Source organism: Sinocyclocheilus anshuiensis, unplaced genomic scaffold (genome assembly GCF_001515605.1).
Source record: "Sinocyclocheilus anshuiensis isolate Anshui unplaced genomic scaffold, SAMN03320099.WGS_v1.1 scaffold922, whole genome shotgun sequence".
Lineage (NCBI taxonomy): Eukaryota > Metazoa > Chordata > Actinopteri > Cypriniformes > Cyprinidae > Sinocyclocheilus > Sinocyclocheilus anshuiensis.
The window spans coordinates 600,832-615,685 of NW_015539883.1; the positions used below are offsets into that span (position 1 = coordinate 600,832).

Here is a 14,854-nt window from a genome sequence, read left to right on the forward strand (position 1 = left end):
ATTATTATTATTATTATTATTATTATTATATTAATATCTATTAATAATGCTAAAATAGCTGTGGTAGGCACACAAGTATTTTAGTTCCTGTAATTGGTCACCTTTTCAGGCTTTTAATTATTTTGCCTTTACTGGTTCAAAATTTAAAATACAGTCACTCATTTGATATAAAGTCTAAAGCTATATTATTATTATTATTATTTAAAAAAAAAAAAACAAAATGCCACTGCAAATGTTGTTTTCCCTTTTTGTGTCATTTCTTGATTAAAGATTACCGTTTACTTTTTCCACAAAGGAATCACTTCTACCAGTTTGGGGAGATTCGTACCATCACCATAGTTCAAAGGCAGCAGTGTGCTTTTATCCAGTTTGCTACACGGCAGGCCGCAGAGACGGCTGCAGAGAAGTCCTTTAATAAACTCATCATTAATGGACGTCGGCTTAATGTTAAATGGGGCAGGTCAGTGTCTAGTCGTGCAAGAAAAAAACAGAAATTCAAACAGTAGCATTTATGTGGTGGCAGTTCTGAATGTTGTTGTTGTGTGTTGTTCAGGTCACAGGCGGCTCGAGGAAAAGAGAGAGAGAAGGATGGGGTGACGGAGAGTGGAATCAGGCTGGAGCCGGTGCCCGGCCTCCCTGGTGGTATGTGAGAAAGTCTCTCAAACATAGACATGTTTTATATAGTAAAATAATGTGAATGTGAATTTGTATGGATTGCTTTTATACTTATATATTTATTTAAAAGCTTGCCCAGCCACACTGGTAAAATAATAAATTGATTGGGGGCCTCTATATATTATATAAGGTAGTGTGTGAATTTTCCCTTTCTCATATTTTTTCAACAGCTCTGCCCCCACCCCCTATGTCTGATGAAGATGCCTCCACCAACTACTTCAACCTGGCTCCCACCAGCTCCTCTGCTGTCATGAACCTGGGACTTCCTCCTCCACCTGGGGTTGCCATGCCCCCACCACCTGGTGAGTTTCACCCCACTCACTTCCTCCTTCCTCTTTTTTTGTACTCTGAGCAGTGGTGGAGGTAACGAATTACAACTACTCACGTTACTGTAATTAAGTAGTTTTTTCGGGTACTTGTACTTTTTTGAGTATATTTTTAAAGCTGTACTTTTACTTGTACTTAAGTACAAATTAAGCAATAATCTACTTTGTTACTTTTAAATCATAGTTCGTTACTGAGTACGCCCACAATTTGAATTGATATTCAAACCTTATTTGACGGCACTTCAGTAGCCATGAAGATATCCGATCGTAAACGGACCAATAACAGCCCTGATATCTGAACCGGGAAAAGCCGCTGCTTTTCCAAGCTGCGTCTCTCTTTCCTCTCTGACAGCGAGTTTGACACACATCCGCCTCCTGTCAATTACAGAGTCTGAATCTCCGCGCGGGATTGCAGGTATTCCGCATAATTTTAATCATTCCCGCGCAAATGTGGCGAGCGCTTTATTGTAACATGAGAACACAGTCATGTAATCACAGAAAACTGGATGCGAGCTCTCAGAGAGGCCTAACTTATACAAATGAACTGCCTGTCCTCTCACTCCGATATTGTTTGTGCGCACTGTGTGCAATCGCGATCTCTCCGTGCTTTTAAAGTAGAAATTATTTCTCTTTGCTCATGGATTAAACTTTGTCAAAAGTTATCAACCATTCAGAATAGATCCACGCCTGACTGATGAAAATCCTACTGTACATTTTATTGGCTGTAGGCCAAGTGAAATGCACCAGAAAGTCTTTCAACAATCAAAGATGGAACTTTAATTTCTGTACAATGTAAGTTTATGCTAGAAGTAGGGGTATGCCGGTATCAAATTTTCATGTTGCGATTAATTGCTAATGCTTTTATTACGGTGTACGGTATTATCACGATATTGAAATTTAGTTTAAAAAAAAAAGTGCTGTCATAATACAGTATAACAGGTTTAATAACTTTTTTCTTATAACAAAAATAACTGAACAGTTAAATGCAATAAAGCAATACAGAAAAATGTATAAAGTTAAAAGTTTTACACAGATGAAAGTGCAAAAGAACTATACAGACCAATAGGTATCACTTTACAATAAGACCTCATTAGTTAACCTTAGTTAATGCATTAACATTCACAATGAGCAATATCTACATTTGCTACAGAAGTTATTAATCTCATTACCGTGATATATCGCATTACCGAATACCGGCACATGTCTAGCTAGAAGTGTTTTGGAATGGGATATTTGTCTGATTTGTACATAGAAATATCCTAGTCTGCCTAACTGCATCACTACATTGTACAGACATTACAGGTCAAAGCCATCCGATGTTCCATTTATCTAAATAAATAGGCCTAACATACTGTATATGGCTCTTAAATCACTGCTTATAAAAATTCAGTTTTGCAACAAAGTTACCCTATTTTAAAGACAAATACACAGAATGGGCAAATGTTTAAGATTGAGATTTATGTAATGTTAATTGAACAATATTTACATGTATGTAAATAAAAGCCTATATTAAAATCTGTTCATCATATAAAGCGAATGTGTCTTTTTAGAAGACTTGGATTAAACCAATTTCAAAGCTTGAAATAATAAGCTCGAAATAATGATTGCCTTGAAAACATGGATGTGGAAAAAAAATTTAAAATCTATATGGCAGTATACAGTAGTATGTGTTCGTTTTGCCAATGGTATTGAAAATTAGTTTTCACTTGTGGTGAACAATTGAACTGTGCAAGTCAATACACTGGAAAAAAATTCTGCCGTCGTAATCTTTAATCAAAAACTGAATATTGACTTCCTCTCTGGAATGGCATTCTGGCTCTTATGTCATCAGTTTGATGGCTTGGGGAGAATCCTCTTGTTAAATCATGGCGTAAGGACTGCTGTTTCCGGGTCCATGCCTCTACTCATTTCACTTGAGAATACCATCTCAACAGCCATTTATGAGCATTATTTAATTAATATTACATATTGAAGCTAAGCATCTAAACATGTGCTGTGCACACTACAGTCTCCGTGCTCACAGTGTCTCAACTGGGCTACAATAATATGTGAGCAGCATGCATGTACGTGACTGTGTTTTTGAGAAAACAACGTTTTCAACAGCACGCGCTTAGTGAAAAACTACAATTTTAACCACTCCAATCCAGCCGTGAATCTGCTATGAGCAAGAGGTGGAGAGGAGGTGCACCACAAGGCTAAAAAGTAAGTAGTAACTAGTACTCGGAGTAGTTTTTGAGAAGAGTACTTTGTACTTTTAAGTACTGTTTTGGCACCAGTACTTTTACTTGTAATTGAGTAGTATTTCAGCAATGTAATAGTACTTGTACTTAAGTACAACTTTTCAGTACTCTTTCCACCATTGACTCTGAGTAACCTATGATAAAGTGCTTCAATATCCCGTTAACCTTATCTGCTCTCTCCAGGTTTTGGTCCTCCTATGTTCCACACTATGGATCCCATGGCCCCGCCAATGCCCCCTCCAATGGCCATGAGGCCCCCCGGACAGGTCCACTACCCATCCCAAGATCCTCAGCGGATGGGCGCCCATGCAAGTCGCCATGGAGGCCCTTAGATAGTTCTACAGCTACCTCACTGCTCAGCAATGACCTCTGAACAACTTAACCCAGAGTGATGTCACCTCTGCCCTCATTTTTATGCGTTTATATCTGTCTATCATTTTCAGAGCAGGAGAATACTGGAAAAATACATCTTAGAATTTAAACTGTCAAAAACTTTTTTTTTATGCATATGATTTATAATAACCCTTGATGGTTTCTGTTATCTTTTTGTCATTTTTTGTTTTGTATGTAATGATATGAAACAGATATGCCTTTTTTAGGGCCGAAAAGAATCTGTTGCAATGAACAACAATTAACAAGTGGGGGCACTATTAACTATTTCTTTCATCTGATGTCTTTATTTTTCTAACACTTTATTGTCCTACACCTCTAAAATATTCCAGGATTCATATTATAGTTTGCGCTAGTGTCCATACCTTTCCCATTTTTTCTGTTAAGTATGAAGTGTGTTGTCCTGAATTGTTTTAAGACTTTTTTTAAATATACAGCTGTCTAGTGTGTGGTTACATTAAAGAAGCTTCACATTTTTAAATATTGTGTGAACGATTGTGTAAACATTAATATAGCATGTTAATAGACAATGTATGTAAACTTTAAATTGGTATTTGATGGCTCACAATGGCTCAGCTCAGAATTCACAGTAGCAATGCAGGCATCCCTCAGAAATTCAGTCTTCAATTGTAGTTTGGCAAAAAAGTTTATGAAGAAAAAGAGTATGCTAGCTTTACAGATCGGGAGACTCTGCAGCGTACTTGGTGCTCCAGCCCCGTGGAATACGATTTGAAATTGGGCCGATGGCACATGCAGTCCCAGGTCAGATGTGGCTCTGTGTGTGCCTGCAGCATCTCAAAGCCAGGTAGAGAGTCCTCACAGTACCTGCTGTCCCACCAAACGGCGTAGGAGCTCTGTGAAGAATGACAATGAATGTTGTTCATGTCCCTAAAATAGTCTGACTTCCCCTAACGGCTGAGTGGAACAAGTCTTGTCTTTTTCACCCACATGCTGATTACATGAGCCAGGACCAGCGTAAGGTTTCAAGAAACAAATTCTGTTTTAATGCCTGACCTTAAAACCAACAGTTTTTTGGCAGGCAGCCTTCCCATGCCAGACATGCTAAGTCTTTTATGTATAATGTTACTAGTAGTGGCTGATGTCCTTCCTTAATTCAACCACCATTTTGAGGGACTTTTGCTACTTAGTTTATCAACTACTTTATCTGAAAGGGAAGTGGAAATGTGACGTTAAAAAAAGTTTGAAAAAACAAGCACCAAAGCTTGCAGACGTGTACTAATTGTCAATAGAGTGCAACTGTTTCCCCGAGTTAAAAAAAAACAAAACATTATTATTTTAGATAATCTTGTTTACCAGTCTAATACTTCGGGGGGAAACTACTTTACCAATGATTCTGTAAAAAAAAAAAAAAAGACAATAACCTGTGTGGCCTAGGTAACATCAGTACAAAAGGAATCAATGAATTATTCAAAATAAGACCAAAAACATGGCTTTAGAAAGTAAACAATTTATTTTGGTTACAAGTTTAACTTCAACAACTTAGTGCTAATGAGGGTGAAAGTATCTGTTGTGATTAATCGGTACCTGTTAAAGCATTTGTAGTTGGCTGGGGTGAGTTTGTAAGGTGGCTCAGGCAGATGGGTACTGATCTTAGCTAACAGGCTCTCGTTGTCAATGGGTTTTTCCTCCCAGGGTGATTGGTAAGATTTGGGGATCACAGTGACATTGAACTTTTCCGGAGGAACCTCTTTCAGAGGCCCCCCATAACCTGTGTGAGAGAATTGAGAGACCTTCAGGATTTTCCTTTGACTTTGAGAACAACAGAAACCTAAATGTAAGAGAACAGAATTAAAGATAGACATAGTGCTGTATTTACCAGGTGCAAGCACACTTGGGATTCCTTTCTTTGCAACCGTGTGCTTTAGTGTGGTGACTAGGCTGTTCTTTCCAGGCTGGTTGATGTAGATTTCAGAGTTGAAGCAATCACTTCCTTTCTCTCCTTGCGTGGCATTCTGGCCTTGAAGTGTTTCCTGTAAGTGCTAGACAGTGTTAAAACATCATGCATTATTACTGAACCTACACACTTAAAAATAAAAGGTCAAAGAACCTTCTTAGATAAGAAGTTTTAAAACTAACTTTTTTTTCCTAGTGTGAAGAACATTTTAATAATCTAAAGAAACTTTTGTGCAATGGACAGGTACTATGAATGTTAAAGGTTCTTCATGGAACCATACTGAACCAGAACCAGTACTGTCTGGGGTTAAAAGTTACTTCAGGGTTGTCCAATCCTGCTCCTGGAGGGCCTGCTGGGTTTAGTGCCAACCAGCTGCCTGGAGGTTTCTAGTGGTCATGAAGACCTTGATTAGCTGATTCAGGTGTGTTTAATTAGGTCAAGAAACTGCTGGAAGGTGGTCCTCCAGGTGTAGGATTGGACACCCCTGAGTGCGTAGATTGCTCACTAAACATCTTTAATTTTGCTCAGGGTTATCCAGTCCTGCTTCTGGAGGGCCTTCTGGCAAACTCATCAGGGCGACTAGAAACTTCTAGGCAGCTGATTGGAGCTAAACTACTAAGGAAGTTGGCTCTCCAGGAGAAGGAATGGTCACCTGGTTTCACATTCAAACAGCTTCCACAACCCATTTTACTTCTGTAAATTAAAAGTCTCGCAACTCTTGAGTAAAACAGGATATTAAATGAGAATAAAATAGGGCGGGACTTGATTTTATCCAACAGGGATTGATTGGATCATGAAAAGTGGGTGTTCCAGAATAGAACCGGACTGAATGTGAGTTTGCAGTCAATTGTGGAACTTTTGAGGAAGCTTTTTGACGTGGAGGCAGAAGGGCAAATTCACCCTGAAGATGATTTCAGCACATCTCAAAGGTAAAAATTTTTATTCAGACATATTATTTGTTATTATTGCCACAATATTAATGTTAACCCACACAGAATTGTCTTGCCTATTGACATTACCATAAATCTATAAAATAGCTATTTGGCTACTGGTTAACACTGGGGCCAAATTCATAAATTCATAATGATAATGAACTCATAAGTAAATTGGGTCCATTCTGATTTCATGTTGACTTTAACCCGGTGAACACAGTAAGATGTCTTACACTGAGGTGTCTCTGTGCTATATTCTCCAAGGTGAACCTCTCCACTCTTTTGAGTCTCTCGTGAAACATTATAGATCCTCTGTTGGACAGCAGATTGAGCTCCTCCATCATCAGATACTGAGGAACACTGATCTTCTTCCCCAGGTTCAAACATGCTGATTTACATGTACAGATATGTTGAAATGCATTGATATTAATCACAGAACAACTATCCTTTATGACATGAAATTACAATGTTATAAACTAATAATTACAGCACTATAAACTAGTAATTACATGCCATTCTTCTGAAAGTTGATGGGAAAACTATTTTTTATAGACATTTGCAGGTTTTATTTAATAGTGTATGATCATTCATAATTTATGTCATCAAAAGCATGTCTAACATTCTCTGTCATCATTTTGGCTCTCCAATCATGCACAATATGTGTGACTGTGATTAAATTATTAAAGTTGACACAGGCATCAGGGTGTAACCTCAGCCTGCTGCTTGTTCAGTAATGTTTAAGAGGATTCAGATCTTTCCCAATCAGGCGTGGTTGAGTCATGATCTCCTGGAGCAAAGCATTTAGTCTCCTGCTGTCATATTATTACATTACACATACTCTTACTGTTTTGGAAGCCGAGTCAAAGCAGTTGAGACATGCCAGAGCAGAAAGTGAAAATTTGGCTCACTGTTTTGCTTTTTTTCCCCACACGTCACAGTGCTGTTGCTTTCAAGCTGATTTCATTGAATTAGTCTCATCTATTGAGATGGCATGCTGTTTAAAAAAACTGAGCTTTTTTCATGCTTCTGATGTGTCTTACCTCCATCTGTGTCCGGAGCACAGCTCCTGTTGCCCTTTCTTGGGTACGTCAGTGTATGGCACAGGCACGGTGATATTAATCTTGTCCAGCCTTCAATAAAACTGGTCCAGTAAGATTAATAATTTATTTTTATACTTTTTTCCCCACTAAATTAATCTGATTTGACCCTTTCTTTGTGATAGATATATATGTACTCCTTTGATCTCAAATCAGGCCTGAAAACACTTGTTTAAACTGAGTCACATAGATCACAGAACAAACAAATCCTTTGATTACAGCTAAACTTACCAAATTAAAATCCTGTGTTTGCCTTTATGCCAGTCTAGATGATGTATCCTGTTCAGAGGTAGAAATGCTTATGTGAGCCCACATCAGACTCATTGTGGACCCTCTTTTTGCCCTGGTTAGATCACTGTCTTATTATAGCAAGTGAGGTGTGTATCTAATGGCCTTGGATTAGCATTGTGGAGCTTCAGCATCCACACTAATGAAAACTTGATCCACTAGCCATAATACAAAATAAAAGTGTGCAGACTGGTGACCGGGGAGGAAGGCAAGACTCTGAGTCATTTCCAAGTATGTCTGCCTCTGAGGTTCAATACCTTTTGCTGCAGATATCCCAGGGGTCTGAGAAGAGGCTTCATTTTCTTCTTCTTCGTTGTTTGGCTAAATAGAGTGCTGCAGGGATTAACTATTTTTGAAGGCCAAACATGAAAATTAGCATTTTATCACTTCCAGTTTAATTGCCTCAAAGGTTTTTTTGAATTGTTTTTTAGTTAAGTGCCTGAAATAAAGTCTGTGGTTAAAACAAGCTCAAGATATATTCACCTTTTACTCTTACATCATAAAATACATCAGTAATACACCATTTGTGATTTAAAGCTTTTTCTTGTCTTGAAAAAGGCGGCTGCTAACAAGTGGCTAAATGGGACTGCAGAGATTGTTGGGGACGTTAAATGTCATAATGCCATTTTACAGCCTCTTTGTGTTAATAATCACGCTCTTGCAAATTTTTCTAACTCAAAATTTCATGGAAAATGGTTTTTAAAATAAAAACTGAAAGAGCTGTCAGACGCTTAATGGTGGTTATGTTATAGTCATGTGACCTTGGCTTAGTTTGTTTGTAGTCTATGTTTAACTTTTAACTTTGTGCGATTGTATTTAGGCTTCAAAATTCATGTCAAGTTGTGTTAATTTGTGAAGATTGTCATGATGATAATCAAACCTTTGTTGGTCATAAAGCTTATTTTATGAAATAATCCAAAAGCCAATGGAAAAATTCTGTCTGTTTTTTTGTCAAGGGAACCAGGTTGATGCTAACTGACAGGTTAGCCTACAAAAATTCATCATATGTGAATTATTTAGAACAACAGCATTTGTTCTTATGTTATATTGCTTGAATATGTTTTTTTTTTTTTTTTGGGATCTTCCAAAAATGCTGGAAAACTTGGTAAATAACTAGTCTAGGATCTTGTTTGAATTAGAATCAAAGATAATCTTAACAACTGGAGACAATTTAATTTCACAATTTAATTTCATATAATCATACACATGATGTTCACACAGGATGTTCATAGAAACGAGCAAATCCAGTCATACTGAGACAAAAAAAAACAACAACACATATCATCTTACACAAAGTACAAGAGTTTTGCTCTGTTAAAGATAATTCTCCGGTGTGACAACTATCAAAACAGCTTAAGAAGACTATATATATTTGTGATAGATACACGGATGCCTCTTCCTTATTTTAGGCTGGAAATCTTGCTTGTGTGCATTATTTATGCCCTGGTATGTCATATTTCTCAAAAACGTGACAGCGAAAGCATGATTTACAGATTTTAAAGAAAGCTTGTCTAGTCTGAGAGCAAGAAAAACTCTCTGTAAGATCACAAGAGATAAGAGAGGGAAAAATTATTTGTTTTGTTGTTTTCCTGCCAGTCTCTCTTGGCAGCCAATTTACAAACAGCAAGAAAGATCATTAATATAATTACAAAAAGAGTTTTCTGAAGTAAATATTTTATACGTGGTTTACGTTAACAGAAGAATCAGAGCAATTGTACAAAATAACACTTGGAAGTGAGCAGATTCATTTTTTCTTATTTACAATATTGTTACTGATCCAGTTCATGCCATCCTGAAAGAAAAAAGAAAAAAAATGTCTCAAACCATTCCCATAAGGGTACAATTGAAATAAATTGACTATATATTTACAAACCTGTACACCCTCCCCAGATACGGCAGAACAGGCCTGGATCTGCCACTCTCTGTCCCGGTACGTGTGCAGGTTGAGGCCCTCTGCGATCTCACTGGCCGGAGAGGCTGTGGCCAGGTCCTGTTTATTGGCAAAGATGAGCAATGGCACACCCTTCAGGTTCTCCTCATCGATGAGCTCCGAGAGTTCCTGTGGAAGAAGGTCAACACAGAGGATTTAAAAAGAGTGTAATCAGTACCACATCGAGGTGAGCATATGTGAATCCCAATTCATATACTATTTGGCCTATACTATGGTTGAGTGAGTGAAGTGACGTTTGGCCAAGTAGTGAAGTGACATGTGGTGACGTGGCCAACCACGGGGGAGTGAATAACCAGCGCTGTTTCATTTGAGTCTTGAGACAAAAGCTATCTAGTCTCTGCGCATTACAAGTGAAAGAAATTAGAGGCAGATTGCTTGACATATCATTATATCAGATAAAATGCTTTTCAAGAAAAAAAGAGGAGAAGCTGTGATTGTCACAGATTGATTCCGTGTAGTCTTACCAGTCCTGCTTCCTCAAATCGCTTTTTGTCTGCACTGTCAATCACATAAATCTAAAAAAGGGAGAGAGAAAAGGGACTATTAAAGAGATAAAAGCTTTTTGACTGATACACAAAACAGAAATGTAATTAGATATGTGACTGTAAATGCTCTCACAACATGGCCAATGTCATTGAGAAAGTTAACTGCTGTCATACCAATAAATCTGTGTTCTCCAGGTACTTCTTCCAGAATGGTCGAATCTTCCTCTGTCCTCCAATGTCCCACACATTCAGCTTCATGCTATCACAGGTCACACTTTTAATGTTGAAACCCTGAAAGAACAAAATTAGAACATGATACAGCTGTGGATACACTCAAAAAAAAAGAAAAAAAGAGGAAGCTTATGCAATTTAATTAATAGTAAATCTCCATCAAATTGAATGGAATAATCCTTACATATTTTAACTGAATAACTGAACTATCCTTAATCAATTATTCAATTAAAATTACGTAAGGATTATTAAATTCAATTTGATGAAATTTTACTATTAATTAAATTGTGTAAATCTTAAAGTGTATTGTTTTTTAAAGAATTCTTGTGATTTTAAATCTCACAATTGTAACTTTAATTCTCATAATTTTGACTTTCATACTTTCATACTATCATACTTGTGACTTTAAATCTCACAATCGTGACTCTGTCCAGAATTGTAACTTAAATCTCTCAATGTGACTTTAAATCTCACGATTGTGACTATAGATCACAGTTGTGAATTTAAATTTCACAATTGTGACTTGATATCTCACACCTATGGCTTTAAATCTCACAGTGTGACTTTAAATCTCACAATTGTGAGATTTAACTTGATTGTGACAGTGACAGTGACTAAATCTCAGAGTTTCGACTTCATATTATCTATCTCACAATGTGACACAAATCTCACAATTGTGACTATATATCACAACTGTAAATTTAATTCTCACAATTGTGACTTTGTCTCAGTTATGACTTGATATCTCAGTGATATAACAGTGACTTTAAACCTCACAGTGTGACTTTAAATCTCACAATTGTGACTTTATATATTTCACATTGACTTAAACCTCCCAGTGTGACTTTATATATCACAACCGTGAATCTCCTAATTGTGACTTTATATATCCCAACTGTGACTTAAATCACATAATGCATCTTTATATCTCATAGTTGAAACTATATATATATCTCATAGTGTGACGACTTCTTATATTAAGTATTTCTTATTTTAAACTTTATCTCATAGTTATCTTCTTAGTTTTTTTTTTTTTACTATGGAGCAGAAACAGGCTTCCATAATGATGGCTTGATTAGGTCACAATCCTAACAACACCACAGACAGAGGCACAATGTATTTAAACTCTCCTAGTCTAAATTTATCATGCCCCTGAGCAGCCTTCAACTACTGAGACTTTATGGTTAAGTAATCTTTAACCGTGGGATTAAAGACACTGTAGTGGTGCTATTCTTAGAGAGGATCTTTTCTCCCCACAGGCCTCCGCTCTTTACAGCTTTAACTGGCTGCAGCATCATGTCTGTGTAGACTGTGTAGACAACAAATAGTCTCACATTACATCTAGGTCCCAGGATATTTTAAGTAATGAAGTAATGGTCTACCAACATCTTAACTAGTAGAGTCCAAAAGAATTCATGCTAAATATTGTGTTAACAGCCATCAATTGCAGCCACTCTACAAATTGAATATACTGTCAATTAATGATACATGAATTCAGACATTTATAAATTGAAATGAGAGACTTTTTTTGTCAAATGTGTTATCTCTATGGCTGACTTCATGCTAATAACTAGCACTAATACACACAGTGATGGCGTGCTCTATCACTGACCTCTCAACAGTACATATTTTTTGGATAGTAACTGCCATCAAGTAGTAAACCGCTCTCTTTTCCAATTCTGTATGGTATCTAAACTGAAGTGTAACTGAAACTGAACTGAAGTGTCAAAGGAGAATATTTGAGAATATTTCTACTGAATTTGTTAAACATTAGAAAAGCACAAGAAATGTGTTAACATTCCACACCAGCTAATAACTTCACACCTTTCAACAGCCTCAGCAAATTAGGCTGAATTATTCATGAGACATGTTTTTGCCATCCATAACACATGATTAAAGAGTAAATGTACATTCTGGAATGGCAAAGGTCTGTGCTGCTTTCATAACCACATGTCGATGTGGTCCATAACCTACAGACGATGCAATTTCCTCCACCCCTCCACCTGGCTCTTACCCACCTAGAAAATAAAGACTCCTATGTTAGAATGCTGTTCATCGACTTCAGCTCAGCATCCAACACAATAATCCCACAACAGCTCATCAATAAACTAAACCTGCTGGGCCTTAGCAATTCCCTCTGTAATTGGATCCTGGACTTTCTATCTGGAAGACCTCAGTCAGTCCGTGTCGGCCACAACACCTCGAGCACTACCACACTGAGCACAGTTGCCCCACAAGGCTGTGTGCTCAGCCCGCTGCTCTTCACGCTGCTGACCCACGACTGCACTGCCAAGTTCAGCTCCAACCACATCATCAAGTTTGCGGATGACACAACGGTGGTAGGTCTCATCAGCAACGCAGCAGAATGACAATAAAGCTCAACTTGACTTGAAAAACTTGACTTGATGTGTTCTGATTGTCAAAGTAACACTTTTTTTTTAACAAGCATATTAAGTAAGTGCAAGAGCAAACTGTAAAAAAATGTAGTGCATTGAAAGCCCCTAGCAGCTGCTCTTCTCACCTGAGTTGGAGTGATGGTGTTCACATCTCCTGAGGCGAGTTGTTTTAACAAAGTGGTTTTTCCAGCGTTATCAAGACCAAGAAGAACTATCCGCAGCTCTTGCTCTGTAGTGCCTTTTAGCTTCTCAATGACTGAAAACAAACCCTTGAAAACAAACATTTGTACATAAAAGATCTAATTAAAGTTTCATTTTAAGTTTCAGGTACATCCACGGAATCTCCAATCCATCACAATGATGTGTATAACATGAATAAACTATTCTTTGATCCAAATAAGCCCCTCAAGCAGCTTGAAACACTTACCTTTTGGACTTCTCCCATAGTGCCGTGAATTTTGTGGTAGGAAGAGGACGTGGAGAGAGATGAAAAGACGCAGCTACATTCTATGCAGGAAATATCCAAGTAAGCATTTGGTTTTCTTATCGTCCACTGTTTCTTGAATCCTCTTCCCTCAAAATACTTGGCCTTCACTTCACAGGGAGCAGTACCTTTCCTTCAATATGTGCCTGGCCTTCCTCGAATGTGACATAGGGGAGGATGTGGAGGTGGGTGAAAGTGGAGGAGGGGTTGGATTAGCAGGCCACAATTAGCAGTCTCTCCGCCTACCTCCCCTCCACTCGTCTCCTCCAGCACATCTCCAGCATTAAAGACTTACCTGGATTATCCTTAATCCCCACCTGCTTCAGGACAGGTCTCTGAGACTTTTCCCTTTCCTCTAAGCTTGGTTGGCCCTCACATCTCACTTGTTGTTTTCTGAACCAACAAGTTACAAGAACAAACAAACTAAACAAGATCTCATGCCATGAGAATGAGATACTACTTGTTATTGAAGTGAATGCAGCTTCACAATACCTCTCCCAAGCAGCAGAGGGCAGTAGTGTTTATATTTGAAATTAGTTCTTCAGGGTGTAATGTGAGGTAAGGGAACATTGTTAGGATGGGGATCAAGGGATTCGGGTTGTCTAATAGAGTGCTGCAGGGATGATGTACTTTTGTAGGCTGAAACCTAGAAATGAGTTAGAATTTAAGCACTTTCGGTTTCATTGTCCTGAAGTCAGTGAGGTTTTTGAATGGGTTTTTTGTTAAATGCCTATATATATATATATATATATATATATATATTCTTTTTATGCTTATTAGTTAAAAATATCAATTTTTATATTTTAATTGTATTATTTTAATATTTTAATATTAATAACAATAGGCTATAAGAATTAGGGCTGGGTTTTGACACAAATTTCACTATTCGATTCAATTCTCATTCACAAGCTTGCGATTCGATTCGATTACCAATTTGATTTGATTCGATTCGATTCATGGATTTATTCAAACATAAATTAAACATTGAAGAATTTTTTAAATATTTTTTTATGAAGAACAATTTAGAATGAATATGTTATATGGTGCATATGCAAAATGCCCCACTCTACAGTTTATTTTTCTAGGTGACTAATGAGTTTATGGTCACTGAATATATTTTTCTGAGGTAAATGTGATGTTACATGAATTGTTAACAAGCTGTTATATTGACATCTTTGCATGGCTGAAACACTGATTTAACGATTACGAGACAGGATACTTGCACTCTTGTACAAGAGTTGTACTCTTTCTTTTAACTTACCTTCGGATGTTTAGTCATGTTTATTTTGTGCTGAAACTGGTATTAATGTGGAGGAGATAATCAGTTCACGTGCGCTACGCGCAGTGTTGGGAAGGTTACTTTGGAAATGTAATAGGTTACAGATTACAAGTTACCCTATTTAAAATGTAATAGTAGTGTAACTTTTTCAATTACTTTATTAAA

At 37.3% G+C, this 14,854-nt stretch overlaps 2 protein-coding genes and 1 pseudogene across 2 annotated transcripts in view; 1 reads left to right on the top strand and 2 right to left on the bottom strand.

Annotated features, from left to right (window-relative positions):
- The window catches only part of LOC107685490 (pre-mRNA-splicing factor RBM22-like), an 8,876-nt gene extending 5,036 nt beyond the window's left edge, over positions 1–3,840 (top strand). Inside the window, exons 8-11 of the mRNA XM_016482088.1 lie at positions 296–460; positions 554–642; positions 846–977; positions 3,425–3,840. Coding sequence (XP_016337574.1) covers positions 296–460; positions 554–642; positions 846–977; positions 3,425–3,573 — 535 coding nt within the window. The 3' untranslated portion in view covers positions 3,574–3,840. The remainder of the gene's footprint in view (positions 1–295; positions 461–553; positions 643–845; positions 978–3,424) is intronic.
- A 111-nt stretch (positions 3,841–3,951) lies between these two features.
- Positions 3,952–8,756, bottom strand: LOC107685501 (myozenin-2-like; annotated as a pseudogene).
- Positions 8,757–9,238: 482 nt separating this feature from the next.
- LOC107685506 (ADP-ribosylation factor-like protein 3) lies at positions 9,239–13,683 on the bottom strand. Its single transcript, XM_016482100.1, has 6 exons — positions 13,354–13,683; positions 13,052–13,195; positions 10,474–10,590; positions 10,279–10,329; positions 9,737–9,922; positions 9,239–9,655 (listed from the first exon to the last, which is right to left on the bottom strand). The coding sequence occupies exons 1-6, from the start codon at positions 13,369–13,371 to the stop codon at positions 9,608–9,610; spliced, it is 564 nt and encodes a 187-aa protein (XP_016337586.1). The 5' UTR covers positions 13,372–13,683; the 3' UTR covers positions 9,239–9,607.
- Between the last annotated feature and the right edge of the window lie 1,171 nt (positions 13,684–14,854).